General features: G+C 38.3%; 2 protein-coding genes across 3 annotated transcripts; one reads left to right on the top strand and one right to left on the bottom strand.

Moving 5' to 3' along the window:
- Positions 1–647: 647 nt before the first annotated feature.
- On the top strand, positions 648–2962 carry LOC133858565 (uncharacterized). The gene is made up of 4 exons (XM_062294044.1): positions 648–858; positions 1035–1078; positions 1937–2182; positions 2339–2962. The coding sequence occupies exons 1-4, from the start codon at positions 648–650 to the stop codon at positions 2960–2962; spliced, it is 1125 nt and encodes a 374-aa protein (XP_062150028.1).
- An 8802-nt stretch (positions 2963–11764) lies between these two features.
- On the bottom strand, positions 11765–19518 carry LOC133867477 (disease resistance protein RPV1-like). 2 transcript variants are annotated; one of them, XM_062304259.1, is made up of 5 exons: positions 18789–19518; positions 16175–17273; positions 14709–15122; positions 12890–14506; positions 11765–12770 (listed from the first exon to the last, which is right to left on the bottom strand). In XM_062304259.1, exons 1-5 carry the CDS (start codon positions 19265–19267, stop codon positions 12123–12125), a joined length of 4257 nt encoding a protein of 1418 aa, XP_062160243.1. In that variant the 5' UTR covers positions 19268–19518; the 3' UTR covers positions 11765–12122. The 2 variants fall into 2 exon arrangements, with proteins under 2 accessions (XP_062160243.1, XP_062160251.1); XM_062304267.1 differs by having other exon boundaries at positions 17566–18930.
- Positions 19519–21375: the final 1857 nt, after the last annotated feature.

Raw genomic sequence — 21375 nt, 5'->3', positions numbered from 1 at the left:
CAAAAATTGTGGATAAGGATGGCAGAATTTGTAGTACTCAAGGTGAAATTGAGGATGCTTTTAATATGTTTTTCAAAGATCTTTTTACTGTCGGGAACAATTTGAAAGTGGAACAAAGTTTGTCTGCTCTTGAAAGGAAGGTCACTTCTCAAATGAATGAAAAATTGGTGGCAGAGCTTAATGTGGAGGAAATCGCTAAAGCTTTGAATCAAATGGCTCCTTTAAGGCTCCGGGTCCGGATGGTTTCCCAGCTGCCTTTTTTCAACAGAATTGGCCTACTGTTCAGGAAGAGGTATGTTCGGCTATCTAAAATCAACATGACTTACATTGCCCTTATTCCAAAAAAAGTTTCCCCTGAAAATGTCACAGATTTTAGGCCTATTAGCCTTTGTAATGTCATTTATAAACTTATCTCAAAAGTTTTGGCAAATAGGCTTAAATCAATACTACCTCATATTATTTCTCCTACACAGAGTGCTTTTATTCCAGGTAGACTAATTTTTGACAATGTTTTAGCTGCCTATGAGACAATGCACTCCATGCAGACTCGTATGTAGAGTAAGACCGGATTTACGGGCTTTTAATTGGACTTAAGCAAAGCATATGATTGGGTAGAGTGGAGCTTTCTAGAGGCTACTATGCTTATAATGGGCTTTGATGTTAAATGGGTTCAGCTTGTTATGACATGTGTGACCTCGGTGCAGTATGCTGTTTTGATTAATGGTACTTCGGGGAAACCTTTTATCCCTTCACGGGGAATCCGCCAGGGCGACCTGATTTCTCCCTACTTATTCCTACTTTGTGCTAAGGTGCTCAGTTCCTTACTTTCACAGGCAGAGAAAAAGGGAATTATTTCAGGTGTGCCCACCTCCCCAAAAGGTCCAAAAATTAGCCACCTCTTTTTTGCCGATGACAGCATTATTTTCTGTAAATCAAATTCTGTGGAATGGAGACGAGTTTTAAGGATCTTGGGATTTATGAGGCTGGGTCAAGTCAAAAGGTGAATTTAATGAAGACTTCCATTTTTTTTGCAGAAACACTTGCCAAGATAGAAGAGCTGAAATCCTTAGTCTCTCAGGTTTGATAGAAGCAAACAGGTTTGACACTTACCTGGGGTTGCCTGCACTAATTGGAAAGTCTAAGAGGCGAGCCTTTAACAACATTAAGGAAAAAGTGGGAGAGAAATTAACAAATTGGAAAGTGAAATTCATTTCCCAAGCCGGCAAAGAAGAGCTTTTGAAGGCTGTGGCACAGGCGATTCCTACTTATAGCATGAGTGTCTTTTTGTTGCCAGCCTTTTTATGCAAGGATCTTAATCGATTGATGCAACAATTCTGGTGGAAGCATATGGCTAATTCCTCAGGGATTCATTAGATGAGTTGGGAAAGAATGGGTAGGGCAAAAAGGATTGGTGGTTTAGGCTTTCAGGATCTCCACTGTTTTAATAAGGCTCTCCTTGCTAAGCAGGGATGGAGACTTTGCCAAAATCCCTGTTCACTAACGGGCAGCATTCTAAAAGCAAAGTATTTCCCTCATTCGTCTTTTTTGGAGGCCTTCTTAGGAAGACATCCTTCCTATGCTTGGAGAAGCATTTTTTCAGCTCAAGATTTATTGCAACAGGGCATTAAAAGAGTTGGAAATGGTGCAAGCATTTCTATTTGGGGGGATAGATGGATCCCCACTCTCATAACCTACGCAGTTCAATCCTCTCAAGGCTTGCACTTGGTAGAAAACCGGGTCCATGTTCTCATTGATAGGGACTCTAAAAGCTGGAATAGGTCTTTTTTGCATGCCATTTTCAATCCAGAAGAAGCTAGTGTGATAGCTTCAATCCCTCTTAGCCCGAATCTACCTCCGGATCGCCTCATTTGGTTAGGTACCAAAAATGGGAATTTTTCTGTAAGGAGTGCTTATCATTTAGGCCTTGAAATTATAGAAAGAGGAAAAGGTCAAACCTCTCAAGTTGAGAAGGGCACTGATGTTTGGCGCTCTTTGGAACCTCCAAGTCCCAAACCCGGTTAAAATATTTTTGTGGCGTGCTTGCAATGATATCCTCCCTACTAGGAAGAATCTTCTTAGACGAAGGGTGATTGAAGATGGCAAATGTCCTTGGTGTAATCTAGAAGAGGAAACTACAACCCATGCAATTTGGTACTGCCCAGCAGCCAAGGATGTGTGGAATGTAGGCCACTCTATCTTCCAGAAATGGGCCTTTGTTGATCTTTCTTTTATGGAAATTTTCCAGCTTTGCCTAAACTGATTCAACGGGGATGAAATGGATTACTTTGCGGCTATTGCCAGACGGATTTGGCTGAGGCGAAATGAGCTAAATTTTTAGGGTGCTATTGAACATCCAAACAAGACTCATGCAGTTGCTATTGGTGTGGTGGATGATTTCAAACGATGCCTCAAAAGTGATGAAGATGCAAATCAGCTTGACCAGTTTGATGTTCAGGTCCCTCATTGCTGGAAGACACCACCGGAAGGCATTATCAAAGTTAATTTTGATGCGGCTATCAACAAGAAAACAGGTTTCATGGGAATGGGCGTGATTGCTAGGGACTACATGGGAAACCTGTTGGGAGCAAAACGATTGTCTAAATCTATGCTTATTGATGCCCACACTGCAGAATTAATGGTAGCTTCTTATGCTGTCACTTTTAGCTTGGAAGTTGGCTTTTTTGATGTAATCTTTGAAGGAGATGCTTTGAATGTCATAAGGGATGTGAATTCTTCTCTCCCTTACCTTTCTAGAAGTGGCCATTTTATTGAAGGAATTAAGCAGGAAGTGCTTCATCTCAGATCCCATTCTTTTGTTCATGTGTCTAGAGCCTTAAATAAGGCAGCTCATACTCTTGCAAAATCAGCAGCTGCTTATTTTTGTGATGATGTTTGGTTAGAAGACATTCCTCCATGTATCTTTGATATTGTTACTAAGGATCAAAGAATTCCTAGATCCTAAAATTGATGAAATTTTGGGATCAATTCTTTGTTGTTTAAAGCTAGGCTTGTCTGGCTTAGGGTTTAAGGGGTCTTGTACTCCTTTTCTTTGTACTTTGCCTTTGGGTTTTTTCAGTTATCTATAGTAGTAGGTGCTACATGTTTGAAAAAAAAAAAAAAATAGTGAAAGGTTCATTAGACGAGAGATATTTTCTACCTCATATATGAGAGTAACAAGAACAAAACCTATTCCTTGCATTGTTCCATCTTCTCTCCTCTAGAGCCCCTCCCCTGTGAGCATGGTTTTCACCGGGAGGGGGTGGCCTCACGCCTCCCCCTCCCGGTGGTGATTTCCCTCTGGCTCCTCGTGAGTTAGGGTGTTTTTTTTTGTTCCTTCTGAGTTGGTCCAGTGGGCTTAATTTTCTCCCAACCTCTAGGGTTGTTGAGATTTTGTTCCCCCCGGCTAGATCCGGTGGTGGTTGACCTTCCCCTAGCTTTTTTGTGTTATGGTGGCTTGTTTTTTGCTTTTCTTTATTATTTCTTTTGTTTTGGCAGGATTGTTCATCTCAAGATGTCTTCTATGGGGGAGTGGCCGAGCCAACGTGTCGTCGACGGGATGATTTTTGGTCGGTTTTTTGATCTTTTTTTCTTTGATTTTGGAAGCCAGATCTACACTTCTCCGCCGACTTCTGATTGACACGCGGTCCCCAACAGCGTTCCCCGCTGTCTTCCACCCCTGCCGCCGCAAGCTCCGATCGTGTCGGTCGTCGGTGATTGGCACGCGATTCCCACACGCTTGGGAGCTTTCTACTCCTTGGTGCGCGTGAGGGTCACGCTCCACTTTTTTCAGGCAGTGCACGATGGCAACCGGTTCTACGGCATCTGATCTTCGTCTGGATGGTTCCGGTGACGGCGCGTGTCCTACACGCGTTGCCGTCGGCGTCTTTGGCCTCCTTCTCCACTACCGGCAACTTGTTTTTGGGTGTTTCTGCTTTTTTGTGTTTGTGTTATTATCTTATTTTTCTCCAGTCACAGCCTGCTTGTGTTTTGATCAAATTTGATGGGAATATTTGTTGGCTAATTACTAGATTAGCCCTCTTTCTTTAAAGAGTGAACGTTATCGTAAGAGAGGCTCAAGCGTCATTCTTGTAAAATTTGTATTTCTACTTAAGCAGCTGTTTTACTAAGCCAGATCCTTCTTGCTTATAGAGTTGAAGGGTCTTATCCCCTTACTTTCAAGTTGTAAGCCTCTGGGCTGTTTGCAGAATTGATGATAACATATACTATTTGTTCAAAAAAAAAAAAAAAAAAAAAGAACAAAACCTATTGTTGAAAACCCAACCAGCAATTCCACCAGCTTTCTCCATAGCTCTCCTCCACCTTGACACCTCGTCCCTCCTAAACCTCTCTTTATGGTTTCTAAAATGTTCTTTGAAAGGCCCTCCCTGCGTCTGCACGTGTGACGGGTCGACTCGGTAGAACACTAGGAGTATCATGATCCCACGTCGGCACTCGCATATCTTGGAAAGGTCCTCAAGGCACCACCTTGACGACGCATAGTTCGGGGAGAGGATGACGATGGAAGCGGCCGAGTCCTTGATGGCCTCAAGCATACTCGGCAGGATCTCATCCCCGCAACGTATCCCCACGTCGTGGTGGAAGACCCGGACGCCGTGTTTCTCGACCGAGGCATAGAGGTTAGAAGTGAAGGTGTGGCGCGTGTCTTCGCCTCTAAAGCTCAAAAACAAGTCCCAACGGTTCCTGGAAGCTCCAGAAGTGGATGAATTAATGGAAACAGCACCGTTGTCCATCTCTGTTACATAGATAAGGACTTGTCCCTTCTTTTTTTTTTTTTTTTTTACAGCGTCGACATTAGAATGCTTTTGACATAGATGAGATTGCAAGCTATATAGGCATATAGCTAAGGAGATGCATTCTCTTGCTTTGGTAACAAGAATGGAATATCGAGGGCACGTCACACGCCAACGATTCATTTGTTGACTCTCCTGTTCTTCGATCTATCACTATATTTTTCTTTAGTTAGAAAAGTGTATATATATATATATATACACGGTTACGTACGGATAAGCTTTGGTATATATGCTAGAAATTTCCTGATAAAAAAGTATCTCATTCTAGATCCTTTTTCTGTGATCAAGCAGATTGAGGAGTAATGATAGGCAGTTAACCGTCCCTGCCCGTCCCTTTCCTACGTGGAAATGGAGTACTTTTATTAAAAACAAGAAAAGAAAATCTAAACCCATCAAAATTTTGGATTCAGATTCATGGCAATTCTTAAGAATTTTCAAGGTGATTTTTTCTAGAATCCAAGTCGTCAATTTAAATCAACGATTCAAAATAACCATCCAGAATAATGACACCTCAGCGATCCGCGTGAAACAAAATCCACCAAATAACTAAAAATACAATTCAAACAGATGGTCCTCTCCCTCTCCCTCTCTCTCTTGCCGGACACCCTCATTTTTTGCCAGAAAATGTCTTTATTTTTGCCAGAAAATCTCTTCCTCGCCGGAAACGCTCTTCTCTGGCCTGAAAAGCTCTCCCTCGCCAAAAAAGCTTTTCTTTTCTCTGGAAAATCCCTCTCTTGCTGAAAACACTACTCTCTTGCCGAGCTAAAATGTAGGTTTGGTCATTTTTCTAGTGGAGATCTTACGTAACCATTTGTGGGTATTTGATCGGTTTTTTTTCTTTTAAAAAAAAATAATAATAAAAAAAAATTAATGTTTTATTAATGTATTTTTAACCTCAAGATCCAACACCTCCTAAAACCACTACAAAATAATAATAATAATAATAATAATATTCTCCTATCTTTTATTAAATTAAATCAACTCACCTATTTATTATATATATATATATATATAGAAGAAATGTTTGGTTTTCATATTTTTTTCATCTCTTGTCCATTTCCATATAAAAAATTGACAAATTTACTATTGAATATGTGGGGCGATAGATTTACAAAAAAGATGGGTAAAAAATGAACAAAAAATGAATATATAACATCTCTATTTAATTATATAGATGATTATAAGGTAGTACGCAGTAGAAATGAAATAGAATACATAAAATTACTTAAGTTTGAATAAGATAATACTTGTCGTTGCAAGTAAGCTAGATCCTATCACAAATACTTTTGTGCGTGTTTCCGCGAGTGAAAAAAGCTCTTGTACGTGCCTGTGTTTGGGACGACATATCAACAACCACAAGATGTCATTGCTAATAATATTATTATTATTTTATTTTTGTAAAATTAGCGAAGACTAGAAATTGTCGTCCCTAATAAGTGAATAATAGCGACGACATTTGTATCATCGCTAAAAATGTGGTGGCTAAAGACCATTTTGTCTGTAGTTTACATCTCTTATTAAACAGTGTCTTTCCTCAAAATTGTAGACCCGTACCACCCCATATATGACAGCATGGATAGGAATAACTTGGTTTCAATCTCCTGGATCTGTTTGCATGGGTTCCACCTCCGGCCAGTTGGGTTTTCTTAAGTAAATTTGATGTGGCTATGTGTAGTACTGTTTTTAGTTTTGATCTGTTTGGCTGCTGCTATTCTCAGTGATTCGCATGGCAATGTCATAGCTACTGTTTCTAAAACATACTCCCTGGTTGACGTTGACGTGGGGTTCGTGGGGGAAGCTCATGCAGCCTCTTCTTCCTTTGATGCTCTATTTTGGCCATCAATAGTTCTATCTCTTTGCATTGAAGGTAGGGGTGGGCACGGGTCGTGGTGGGTATTGGCCATTTTGACATTCGGACCTGCACGCTGCAGGTTTTAAAAACGCTACGTACCCGTGACCCGGCTACAGTGAGCAGTACTATCTACCGGGTCTCGGATTTTGTGCATGGCATTTTTGTAATTTTATTTTTCAATTGATTGGGTTGGGCCTAAACCTATATGAGCTTATTTTTCTTGTTTTTATTCATTTGACATATAAATAATTGGCTTTTTTTTATTGTTTTGTATTGTTTACAATTTTCATAAAAATTACTGGCTTTTTTTTTAAAAAAAAAAAAAACCAATTATGCAAAACTAAAATAATCAAAATGCAAAAATTTAACTACCATTTCTAGGTTGCTAACTTGCTAACTTGGTACAATTACAAAAAATAAACTCAACAATGTTGAGGCTAAAACAACTACAAAATTAAACTACCTGGGCACTAAACAACAACAATGTGTGTTTAACAGTTCAGCGCATTGCATAAATAAAATTTAAAGGCCAAATACACATAATACTTAAGTTACATAAAAAAAATATATATAATTTCCAAAATACAGGCTAGTAGCCAACAAATCACTAGACCTTTAGGCCTAGGCTCCTAGCAACAAAATTCAGTAGATAACAGTCACCAAGCAGAATGCAACTTCAAGTCACTAATCATCCTCAAGTAAAATATTAATGTCTTCAAAGTTATCTCTACAAAGAATGAAAATAATAATAATAATAATAATAATTACAATCTCAATTGAAACTAATAATTGGAATATGTAAATAGCAAAATAAATTAAGAAGTGAATAATAGAAAGCTTACTTGAATTGAGCTTATAACTTTCAGCATCATCAACCATCTCTATGTTATAACCATTACCACTACTTATGGGTTTTGGTCTTAACCAATTTTGCGAACATACCAATGCTTCAATCGTTCATGGGGCTAATGAACTTTAAAAATAATCCAACACACGCTTTTCAAGTGCTAAACACCGACTTTAAAGCAACTGTTGTAATGGGAATGGCCAACACAACTCGTGCTATTTGGGCAAGTGTTAAGAATTTGGTTAAGTTCACCTTCCACCAATTTAAAATATCGAAATTCGTATTCGATTTTTCAACATCCTCCATTAAATACCGATCTATCTCTGATTTGCTTTCAACATCACTTTTAAAAGTTATATACTTATGAAACTTATTTATAAAGTAAAGTGAAAGGTTCTTAGTTTCTTCTACTATCATTGAGGAACCTTGAGGAAATTCATTACCATGTTCAACTTGATATGAACTGTCTTCGATGTTAATAGTGATCATATAATTTCTGTTAGTACATTGCTCGACACTAAGAACATCTTTGAACCAAAATTCTAATGACCCCAATTTGGTTCGTAGATCAAGTATAACCGCAACAAACATCAACAAGTTAACCCTATCGAGATCCCCCCAATACTTATTAAATTTTATTTAATAAGTATTTTAAAGTAAACATCTAAAAAGTGCTAAACTGGAGTGTTTGGTGTTTTCTTTTTGGCTGTTGTTGATAGCTGGTGTTCGAAATTGAGCGTTGAGTTATTTTCTTAGAAAATTTCGGTTGGGTTGAGGGATGAGAGTTGTTACTATTTTTCTGGGCATTTTGGGTATGGAAGTCTTGGTTGGGTTTTGGCTTGGAATGATCTGTTGAACTTTGGTTGTTTTTCGATTTTTTTAAGGAAATAAAATTTTGTTGGCCGACTGGTCAGTTGACAGCTGGTGTGAGGTTTTTGACCGTGGCCGATTGAATAAATTTCGGGGTTTTGAAGTTGTGTTTCTTTGTTAGAGTCGTAGGTTGACTTTGAAGAAAATTTAATTTGTAGTTTTGATTGGGTTGTTGAAAATTAGGGCGGTAATCGAGTTAGGGCTGAGTTAAGTTGAATATTAAATGTTCAAATTTAGTTCGTTTAATTTTTTTTAACACGAGTCAAACTTGAACTTATCATCGAGTTAGATAATCTGTTCAAGCTCTGTTCATTTATTTTTCGAACAAATTTGAGCTTGTTTACGAACTGCTCAATTAATTAATTTAATCATTTCATTTATAAAGTAAATGTCGTGATTGTTTAATATTTTTTTTTTTTACCGAAAACACGTTGTTTCAATTTGCCTGCCCAAGCAAATTTTTCACTTGGTCAAACATTTCAATATTGCCGTTGGTTTGCACAACTTGCAACATGATGCAAGCAAGGAGTTTTGGGTCGGCGCTTAAAGGCAACGTGCAAAAGACAGGACTGTAGGTGTTCATGCATGTGTCGTCCACCAAATCTGCACGCGCTCCCCATTCCTGACTCCTGAGGATTGGTTGAAAACCAAGAGCAGAAAAGCCACGGGCAATAGCAGGGATTTCATCTTCACCGGTTCTAATCATATTTTTTATAATCATTACCGTCACTTGTCATTTCGTGTTAATAGTGAGAAATACCCACTTTCTTTGTATTTTCTCTTTTCCCTAAATTGAAACAAAAAGAGAAATTCGTGACTAAGTCTAGGAATGAACTCCTCAGTTCGATCATTTTCTTATTCTATTCTAACTTCATATATATATATATATATATATATACTTAAAATAATTGTGATAAAACATTGTAAGTAGACTTTGTATTGAGTATGGTGACTTTAAATTTTAAGGGTACGTTTATTAATGTATTTTGAGAGGTTTTTGTTTTTTTATTTTTTTTATTAATTTAAAAAAGTATTTTGATACGACATAAAATGAATGTTTTTAGAAACTTTTCTTATGAAGTTCACATTTGAAAAAATATTTTTTTATAGAGTAGATCTATTTATTTTGAAAATTTTAAACATAAAAAATTTTTAAAAAAAAAAATCAGAAGAAAAAAAAAAGTCAATCAAGATGGTTGTGCTGTCACCTCAACTTAGCCATCCCTCCTCCCCTATTTTTTTTTAAATAATAAGTTGACTCTTATTTCTACAAATTTAAAGTTAAGACACCTATCTTGTCAAAATATTCTTATAACAAGAGAAGACAAGATTTTATAAAACAACGTTTTTGTGAATTATTTTGTGTTTTAAGTTATTTATTAATATATTTGTCTTAGAAAAGAAAGACAAAAAACCGAAACTAAAACAAACATGACACTAAAAAGAAATAATTACGGGTATTTTCCATACAATTATCTAAACATTGGTTGAGGGCCAACAAGGCATTTGAATAATAATAATAAAAAACATGGCGTTAATGGGGCTCCAATAAAGAATAATATTAAGGGAAAAGTTATTTTTTTTTTTTTTTTTTAACATGTCCATACAAGAAGGGAGAGAGGAGGATTCGAACTAGTGACCTAAAGCTGCAAAAACTATACAAATCTCTTCAATATACCATCCAGAGGAAGTTCGGGAATCTTCATCTTGGATGTAGAACCCATTTGTGCCCTCTGTATCTTTTGCTAGTTTCTTTTCCTCTCCTGCCATTGAAGCAGGAGCCTCTGGCTCTGGCCAACCTCTAGGCTGGTCTGAGGGTTCAAATCAAAATTGTGAACCGTTCAATTGCATTACCAAGTGCTGGATGGGGGAATGTAGAGTAAATGGGGAAGCTACTAGGTTAAAAGAATGGACCTCAGGTAAGGACATTTCTCATTACAAAGTTAGAAATAATATTATAAAAATAATAAAAATTAAATTATACGAGCTGAATCTAAATTTATATGAGCTTGTTTTTTGTTCAAGTTCTATTCGTTTCATAAAAGAGCCGATCTTGAGTCGAACTAATCTGAGCCGAGCTTGAATATGAGCATGATAAAAATTAAATTATACGAGCCAAACCTAAATTTATACGAGCTTGTGTTTTTTGTTCAAGCTCTGTTCATTTATTAAACGAATCGATCTTGAGTCAAGCTAATCTGAACAGAGCCCAAACATGTTCACGAATAGTTATACTAACTTACAGCCCTATCCACGTCTGTCTTCACCACTGCCCGTAAATTTTCTAGGTGATTGCCCTTCTCATCCATACTTCGTACTGCTTCTCTGGCTCAGTGCCAGGCATATGTTTGGACATCATTAATTATTGAACAACCCCTATGACCATGGTTAATCTGACCACAAGTAAAGCAAAACTTTTGGAATTTTTCGTTCCGAAAAGCAACCTTAAATCCTCTTTCCCTTCCCCGTTAAAAATCTTCCCCTGGCTAATGGCTTCGAAATACCGATCACCAGCTTCACTCCTAAAAAATTTCCCCAGCCCACTCCTACTACTTCTACTTCCTCAACTATCGACTCAATCCCAATTCCAATCTCCCTATTCATACAGACAAGCAGCACGTCATTGAGTTCAACCCAGAAAGCCGTCGAACTCTTTCTGTCAAAGGCATTCCTTCCTCTACCCTCCTCTTATCCCCTTCTTCTGAGAGAGAAATGATTGGGAGGAGACACTTATCCGTCCCCTCCTCCTCTTTTGAATAAAAAAAAATCATCTTTAATTAAAAAGAATTTCTTTTTGATTAAAGTTAAAGAATTTCTTTTTGATTAAAAATGATTTTTTTTATTCAAAAGAGGAGGGGAGGGGACGGTTAAGTGTCCCCTCTCAATCATTTCTCCTTCTTAGAACTCGATGACAAAAAGGTTCTCTTTTATCTTCATCAAGACAACCCTCCCAGCCGGCTTCTAGATCTTAATCATCATGGCTCGAAACGCATCCCTGTTCCCCTTCTCTCCAGATCAATGATGACTTCCTCTTGCACCAAGATATCGACCTTTTCCTCCACTAGAAGATATAACTTACCCCGCATATCTGCCAACTCCTCCATAATATCAACAATCTCTATAATCCGCTTAACCCAATAAACTCCTCCACCCAACAAGGCAGAAGACCACCACCTTCACCTCACCGGTTCCTCCCTAGAGAAGAAGCGCAGAGAGGACCCTTACTTTGCGGCTCTTCTGCTCAACGTGGCTTCCATTGACTTTTTAAGAAATATACAATGATGAACAACATTTTCTATGAAACCATATGAATAAATCACTTCTAGCTCCTTTCGTGCGTTGTTAGTTCCATTACAAAATTTTACGTTGGGCCTAACTATCATGTCAATGAATGAAAGTTTTTTTTTTTTTTTTTCCTTGCAATGTTATTTCCACTTTTATCTGTGAGAATACAAATTAAATAGAAAAAATAGAGTGATGCTACTCTTCACCCTCATTTATCACACTAGCTAACATGGAGTATTTTAAGTGGATTTTTTTTTTTTTTAAGTAACTGTCATAAAAAGCCACTTAAAGCAAGTCATGTCAACGGGTATAAATGAGTGTAAAAAATAGCAATACCCGCAAAAATAAGTAAAAATATGAACCGTCTCTAGGGAACTAACATGAACAGTTGAACCCTACCTTCACAATCACGACCTGACCAGTGTGACCACCAAATGGGTTGCGGGTAGGCAGCTTCTTATTGAAAGCAAAAGCACCCTCGAACAAGCCGCAAGAAGCCCCACCAAAACGACTCTCTTCCTATTTCTTCTTGTTCCTCAGGCTCTTGCACTTGCCTTTCAACTACAGGGCCGGATTCAGAGATGTGGTCTTCCTCTTCAGGAGAGCTGAAAAACTTTGCTAACTTTTCTGAAATCGATAGTTGAGTCTCGTCCAGTGAATCTTCATCTCCTTCAAAATCATCCTCACCTTCCCAAATCAAATAAAGCCCACACTGTTTCACCTCAACCCCCTTAATATATGGTGGATCTTGCTCGGTCACCTGTATCTCATAACCTTCTGTCAACTTGGAAACTAATGGATGACAGGCTGGATATCGAATCAAATAAATATGATCATCATGCGTCTTTGGAACCCCCATTAACTCCGGCACTGTACTGAACAAAATTTTATTCAGGTTGATGATATTTGCTCTTATACATGGCATTGAAGGGAGCTGGTCTCTTAAGTCATCTGGAATTTGATGGTTGAGAGAGACCACAACACCTACCAGGACACCTTTGATCTTACGGTTTTTACGCTCTGAAAATCTAACCACTTCTTTAGAAAACCAATCCGGAATTTTTCTCCCAGGCATACCAAGAGCGCGCAGATTCCTCAAAGAAACCTAAAATTAAAAATTTCATGAGAATTTAAAACTTAAATTTTTTCAAAAAATTTCGTTTTTTTTTTTTTTTTTGTTTTAATATGGGAAATAAAACCTTATAATAAGAGAGGAGAGAAAACCTTAGAAAGTCTTCCTTTTACCACAGATGAGCATGTTTTGCAGCCACTCATGAACAACCTTCTCAAGGACTTCAAGCATTCAAGGCCAGGAATATCCACCACCTTCTCACAGTTTGTAAGATTCAGCTCGCACAAGCTTTCCAAGCTTGAAAGATCAGACACTATTTCCAGTGCGGTACAGTTTGCAACATTCACCTCCAGCAAGCTAGAGGGAAGTGGAGGAAGAGACTTGAGCTCTTGGCAGTAGGGCAATACAAGCTTTTTGAGAATGGAAAGGCCCCTCAAGCTGGATGGAAGGCTGAAGAAATTATTGTGTCCTAGATTCAAAATCTCCAAAGATGACAACTTCTCAAAATCATCAGGTATTTTCCCACATAGTTTCCAAGCACGAGCATCCAGTTGTTCAAGCAAGCATAAATTGGAAAAAGAAGTCGGAAGTGTTCCAGGATTTTGTTTCTCTTGTGCAGTTGCAACTAAAACCTCTTCAGGCATGCTTTTTCCAGCTAACTGAAAATGAGGCTTCTTAGCCATTTTTAATGTCATTAAGCTTGAGAGCATCCCAAAGCTTTCAGGCAATTCTGTCACAGCAGTTTCTTCCATGTGCAAGTGGTGCAGAGACTTTAAATGTCCTATTGAATCAGGAAGTTTACGGAGCTCTGTACATTTATTCACTCTTAAAATAATAAGATTTTCTAGCATCCCTATGGATTCCGGCAATTCAGAAATATTGGCATTAAATAGATTCAAAACAGTAAGAGCCAACATGCTTCCAATTGATTCTGGTAGAGACCTAAGACTTTTACATTTTCTCATCTCAAGCTTCCTTAGCATTTTCATGGCACCTACCTGATCTGGCAGACTTGTGATTGATGTGCCATCTAACTGAAGCTCAACAACAGAAGCTAATCCTTCAATTGAATCAGGCAATTTGTGCAGAAACTGACAGTTTCCAACTGACAAGGCCTTCAAATATGATAACGATCCAATAGAAGCAGGTAGTTCTTTGATTGCACTACCATTGGTTAAAAGTTCTGTCAATGATATGAGATTGCCAACAGAATCAGGTAGTGAAGTGAGTGATTTACACCACATTAAACTCAGTTTCTCAAGGTTAACCAAAGTTCCAACAGAATCAGGTATTTCCTTTATAGCAGAACCATTAAGAGAGAATTCTTGCAGGGACAACAGCTTTCCAATGCAGTTGGGTAGTCTTCCTAAGAACCGGCAACCATTCAGACTAAGCTTTTCAAGTTTTGTAAGGTGGAAAATGGATTCAGGTAGCTTTGCTATAGCAGTGTCATCAACAAGAAGTTCTTTCAGAGATCTCATGCTGCCTATGTCGTTTGGCAATTCTTTCAACTTTGAGCAGCCAGAGAGTATAAGGTTCTCTAGATTTTTCAGCCCAGAGACTTCAGAGGGAAATTCAATAAGGTTCGAACAATGTCCCAGGTTCAAGTGAAGTAATGTCCTCACGTTTCCAATGGATTCATGAATCTTTATTAGACTGAGGCAGCGCTCAAGAACAAGCTTTTCCAAGGTTTGATGCCCAGATAAATCAGGAATGGCAGCAAGATTATAGCAACCGCGGAGATTCATAACCATCAATTTCTCAGCCACCTGGCAAACAAATTTTTTTTTTTTTTTGGGTCAGAAAAGAGATAATCATAAAGAATTGCGACAAAAAAGTGCAAGCCTAATGGACACTAAACACTTTACTAGCTTTAGTGACTATGAGTAAGAAGAAACATATCAAACTAGTTCATGAACATCCTGTTCTTGCCTGTTAACCAAATTCGTGCACCTGATAAGTGAAGCATACCTTGTTACTATACCAGCCCCACACTTGTTCAATTTTACTTTCCGAGAGGTCAAGGACAGAAAGTTCCCGAGGACAAAAATCAGAAGGAAGACTTTTAAAAGGACATCCTCGCCATTGTAGCCACTTCAGTTGTGTAGGAAAATATTTATGCTTTCCTACCAATCTCGTATTATTGATTTGCAGAAGTCTTAGATTAACCATAGATTCAAAGGACTTTGTGTGTATTACTACCTCCCTCTGTTTCTCTGCTTTATTTTGAAGATACTTCTTATACCTTTCTTCCAAGTATGTTAACGTAGAGGTGACATTGGGTGCTCTTTTGAGGTTTTCCCAAGAAATTCTTTCAACACTTGGATCATTCGACAAGGGCCTCCTATCAAAGTCTAGGATGATCCCTTGTATACATCCTGTTCCCTATTATCAAAAAATATGGAAACTACTTAAAAAATGGAATGGAGCCAAGTGAAGAGTCAGAGAGACAATGTAAAAATAATAAGCAATAAAAAAATAGTGAGATAACAATACAGGATATACAAAATGGTACCGATATTTGGGAACTTAGGACATCTAAGAACATGGAGACCAAATGTTTTCACAAGGGAACATATTCAGAAAATCCTTTTTTAATTTTAATTTTTGGTTCAAATGACATGCATAACTTTTACTCCAAATTTTCAACAGTCCACCTACATATGAATGGAACTGCCACAACTGATCCAAAATACTACAAGCGTACACATTTCATAAATCATTAATGATTTCTAAATCCAAGGACGAAGGCATGAATTCAATCTAAGAAATGATATAAATGTATTTCCCACACATCTCATTTTTAAATCTACCATTGAATTTATGAGACCCACATTAATTCAATGGTGGATTTGAAATTTGAATTGTATGGAGATGTGTAGGGGATATATGTGAATCATTTCTCATTTAATCTTGGGAGATCTAGGTTGGATTGGAATTTTTTTGGGGCCACCATTAATAAAAAGACAAAAAAAAAACTTCAAAAAATAAAATTGATCCTTTCAAAACTTTTATTAAAAAAAAAAGCTAAAAATTTGGTTTTTCAACATTTTGGCCCAACGTTCATCTCTGTCTGCATCAACAATGCAGCAAAGTAAGTTTGCACACACCTTAATTTTTTTTATTCTCCATGGTACAATGTGAAGATGTCAGCTTGAACATAGTTCATCCTCTCTCCCAAAGTTTCTCAATCTTTTATCAACCTTCACCAACCAGAATTCATCAGTGTGTGTGTGAAGGAAATTTAAAAGACATAGTACAGAGATATTGTATACACAACGTGGAGCACAAATATCAGTACTCCTTTTTCCATTGAGGGTCACACATAGAAACATGGATGCATGCACTTGGTAAGGTGTGCTAAAACTTGACATCCAACCAACCAAAAAGGAATTGGAAAAAGAAATAAGAGGTATATATCTAACTATGAGTCGTACCTTCTCACGCTTCAAGACAGTCATGATTGCATCACGATCCCACAGTCTACTTCGCATACCAGGATACACAGGATTTTCCTCTATAACAATTTGTCTTCCCATGTCTCTAACTTGATCATGCATCCACAAAGTATTGTCCTCAGCAACCTTAATGAGTGATTTTGCTGTGAGGACTCTGATTGCTATCTCAGCCCTAAAGCCGCAACCTTTCAATACATCAATTACATCTTCTCTCTTCATTCCCATTTTAATGAATAAACATGCGATATCAAGGAATATACACTTCTCTTGTGTATCTAACCCATAAAAACTTATCTTCAACACATCCTGAAGATCGGGTTGACGAATTTGTTCCAACTTTCTCAGAGCATCTTCCCACTCCTCTATTCTCCTCTTATCAAACAAAAAAGAACCAAATACTTCCAGAGCCAACGGTAGACCTCCTGTAAGAGACACCATTTTTTTGGAAAGATCAAAAAGTTGATCTGTGGGTTTGTCCCTTCTTAGTGCATGGTAGCTAAAAAGCTGTAGTGCCTCAGAGTTTCCCAACTCCCTGACCTCAAAAAATGAATTCACAAGATGCTTGGGTAGAACTTCTCTGTCTCTTGTGGTGACGATGATTCTACTTCCTTCAAAAAACCATTCTCTTCTCCCAATAAGTAAATCAAGCTGAGTCACATTGTCAATATCATCTAAAACAACAAGAACTCGCTTCTCATGAACTACTTCTTTGATTGTATCGATAGAATATCCAGCAACATTACCAGAGGAAAGATCATGGATAAGTTTGTTCTGAAGGGATACTATACCATCGTCATTTGCAGAATTTTCTCTTACTTTTGAAATGAAACTAAGGCAATCAAAGTGACCAACAAGTTTATTACAAAGAGCCTTGGCAAGGGTTGTCTTACCAACACCACCCATACCATATAATCCAAGAACTCGAACGCCATTGGATCTAACATCTAACAAACTCATCACTTCTTGAAGACGAAAATCAAGTCCAACTGTATATGTAGCCAGACCCACTGGAGTATTTGCCAGTTCAGTCAACACCTTTTTGACTAACGATTGAATTAGCTGCGCTTGCGCCTCATTGCTGTTAATAAGTATTTAACATGAGTAACAAGGATATTCATCAAAAACACGAGTAACAAGGATGTCAATAATAATACTGGAATAGTCACCTCCTATGTGCCTACTTTAATGACATACAAACTCTTCGAAATCTATGGCTAGGAATGATGGCCAAGGCTTTCAATACACCGCATGCAGGATAGAGATTATATGCACATAAACATACAATAGGAAAGAATGAATCAGAAAAACATTTGTCTAACATATTGGTTTATCAAAAATGTCCACGGATGGTGAATTTCATCATTTGACACCTTAACTGAAGCCTGTAAGCCACATCAACTGCTGAATGACCAAATGATGATGCCAAACCATCGGCTTCTATATGCATATTTGTCTAGACAGTATAAGTCATATGAATTGCAACTGTGGGTGAGATGTACCGGGCTGTTGCTGCTTCATATCTAACCTTTGGTGAGATATTGTCAAATCTTTTGTGATGTCAAAGTTATCTCGCTCCATGTTTGCGTTCTTAGGGTTTTGCAGAAACCCCACATTGGGTCTATCGTAATCACTCAAGAAGTCTTAAGAAGTTCTAAAGACTGATTTGTTTTAACATCAATGCATGAAAAATAGATGAAATAAACAACTAATTTAAAAGGAAAAGCAGGGTACAAGATGCAAATAAAATAGATGATTACGATAGACCCATTTAAATAGATGACTCATCACTTCACGCATTTCGCACACCAGATGGAAAAGAAAGTGCGGAAACAAAATGGAAATCTCTACCACAAATAAAAAAACTCCCCCATTTGCAGTGGCGGACCCAGCCTTGCAAATATGGGAGGGCCAAATTGAAAGAAAAAAAAATTGGAAGGGCAAACCTAAAAAAGTAAAAAAAATTAAGGACAAAATTTTATTTTATTTTATTTATTTTAGAATTTTAGAATTTTTTTGAGAAAAATTCTGAGGGTTGGGGGGGCCAGGCCCCCTAGCCCCATGTAGGTCCGCCATTGCCCATTTGTGAAAGTCAATAGGCTTATGCTAAAACGTCCCCAAATATGAATAAACAAAATCTAGAGAGCCATTAAAGAATTGCATAGTGCAGAGGGACATCATACCGCCAGAGGTGTCGCCTATTAATTAACAATTTCCAAAGATTCCTTAAACAGCATTTAATAGTATTATTTTGGATTGGTTGCCACAAACAACTCCTCAACCCAGTAAACTATTACAAGCTGCTTAATTTCAACCAGAAAACACAATTAAGCCCTCATACGCATCACTGGGGCTACTCAAACCCTGGACGCATCTCCGATCTGATCAGCAATCTCAAAAAAAAAAAAAAAATCACAAGATCTTTGTATAAATTCGTAACAACATGAAACATAACAACTCAAACAATAGGATCGATGCATATATAGGGTATTGGTATTATATTCCATGTTGAATCTTGATAACCACAAGCACTAGGGTTTTGTGAAAGCAGGTTCATTAGAGAGATTTTTTCTACCCCTATATGAGTATATACCACCTGTTATTGAAAACCCAACCAGCAATTCCACCAGCTTTTTCCATAGCTCTCCTCCACCTCGAAACTTCTTCCTTCCTAAACCGATCTTCGTGGCTTCTAAAATGTTCTTTGAAAGGTCCCCCCTGCTTCCGCACGTCCGAGGGGTCGACTTGGTAGAACACTGGGAGTATGAGCCTCCGGCACTCGCATATCTTGGAAAGTTCCTGAAGGCACCACCGCGACGATGCGTAGTTCGGAGAGAGGATGACGATGGAAGCGGCCGAGTCGTCTATAGCCTCGAGCAGACTCGGCGCGATCTCGTCCCCGCGGCGCAGCCCGTCGTCGTCGCGGAAGACCCGGACGCCTTGTTCCTCGAGCGAGTGGTAGAGGTTGGCAGTGATGGTGTGGCGCGTGTCTTCGCCTCTGAAGCTGAGAAAGACGTCCCAACGGTGCCTGGTAGCTCCCGGAGCTGATGAAATGGAAACGGCGTCGTTGTCCATCTCTGTTTCAGTGTTCTTAGACGTTTACAGAGATCAGTAATTGTCCGTTTTGGGACAGTACTGTTCTTAGAGTTCTTGACAGAGATGATGAGATTGCAATTAATACTTATTCTCTGCTTTTGTAAACAAGAAAGGAATTTGCAGCAAACGTTGCCTCTGCGTTTTCTAAATCAAAAGTATTCTAACACAAACGCCGCACGCCAACGGCCCAACGGTTCGTTCATTGGTCGACCTTTTCTTCTTTTCTTTCTCTAGTTAAGTCCAGAATTAACCATGGTTATAACAAGTTAAAATTCCACCAGCTCCACTACATCTTTAAATACCATTTTACTATCTTTTTTTGATTTGCAACTTCGGTTCTTGAACCAAAGGAATAAATTACATTTTTCAAAACTAATTATTCATTATTTTTTTATTTTTTATCAAACTTTTTTATCAACGGCCACTACTGTACATGAAAAAAAAAAAAAAAAATCAACACCCCCAGACTTTTTTTCTTTTTTTGGTTAGCGAGGTATGGCAGGTATGTAATGTCAAAGTAATGCTACATATCACCCTTGTATCCTCTTTTTGTCCTCCAAAATTGATGTACCTCTTAAAAGCACCATTTAATTAAAATTCAATGATGATTTTAAAAGTCACATCAATTTTGGGAGAACAAAATGGGGACACAATGATGATATGTAGCATTATTCGTAATGTCAAGGTTTTTTTAGAATAAAAAGAATTGAATAAAAAGAGTAGTGTGGCGCAAAACTGAACTTTAGCTCTTTGGATGTCTTTGAGAGTCTTAGACTTAGAGCATCCCTAGTGAACTATTCAAATTTTCTCTAAATTTTATCTAAACAATCTAATTTTGTGATTTTATGTTACGGAATGGGAAGACACGTTAGCCCTAAGTGGTGATGACGGTAGCCCTAATACGTTAGCCCTAAAGTTATTAGAAGTAATTGTTCAATAAGGAAGTATTTTCATATTAGCTTAATAATGAAAGAGTCCAAATAAATGTAAGAGTTTGATATTATTCCTTAGAAGTCAAATTCTACTAGGTCTACCCGCATAGTCTCTCATTCCTGGCAGTATGTCAGTTTACAATTGTATGGAGTTCTATTTAAAGAGACTTGCATAAATAAAGAGGCATGCAAAATTTATCAATCAAACTTGTTGTTTGAGGAGCTTAGGAACTCTTAAAATTCCTAGTATTCTGTTCTTAATTCAAGGTAGGCAAGAAAAAGAAGTCTGAGCAGGCCTCTTTTTCTGTTGAAAGGAGAATTACTCAGTCTATCTCCAATTTTTGTAACAACTTGGCATCAGAGCCAGGCGCTTCCATGGCTGAGCCACGGCTTGAACGACTGGAGTAGCAGTTTTCCAGCCTGATGCAGATGATGGAGACAAATTCTCGGATTGCAACAATCAATTCCCAGACCGCAACAACAAACTCCAAGGTTGACAGCTTTATTTCACGCGACAGCAGTATGTCTGGAGAAAACTCCAACGCTCTAAGTGACGGCAAGAATCATAGTGGGTCCACAAGTTCTACAACACCCAAATCCGATAAACTGAACTTCCCTCGGTAAGACGGCGATGAAGACCCCACAAGCTGGATTTGCCGTGTGGAACAATTCTTCGACTATCAACAAACGGAAGACAGAGAAAAACTCCCTTTAGCAGCTTACTACTTGGAAGGCGCAGCCCAGATGTGGTATCAACTCTTCAAGGAGGATGAAGAGTCACCCTCGTGGGAGAACCTGAAGACCGAACTGTATAACCGATATGGGCCAACTCGGATGGAAGACCACTTTGGTGATCTTACCAAACTGCGACAAGGCGGATCAGTGCGGGACTACCAAGCAGAATTTGAACGACTTCTTAGCCGTGTAGGCAAGTTGTCCACCCAGCATCAGTTGGGGTGTTTCGTTAGTGGGCTGAAGGAGATGATTCGGATTGAGGTCCAGGTTGCCAAACCTACCTCTTTAACAAAGGCAATTGGATTAGCCCGTTTGTTTGAGGCCAAAACATGGAGCTTGAAGAAATTTCCATACTCGGAGAACTGGCGATCAACGTATAGCGAGCAAGTCCCACCACTACCATCCCCAAATCTCACCAAG

Source organism: Alnus glutinosa, chromosome 1 (assembly GCF_958979055.1).
Source record: "Alnus glutinosa chromosome 1, dhAlnGlut1.1, whole genome shotgun sequence".
NCBI lineage: Eukaryota > Viridiplantae > Streptophyta > Magnoliopsida > Fagales > Betulaceae > Alnus > Alnus glutinosa.
The sequence above is the reverse complement of the archived record's forward strand: the minus strand, read 5'-3'. Positions and strand labels throughout refer to the sequence as shown.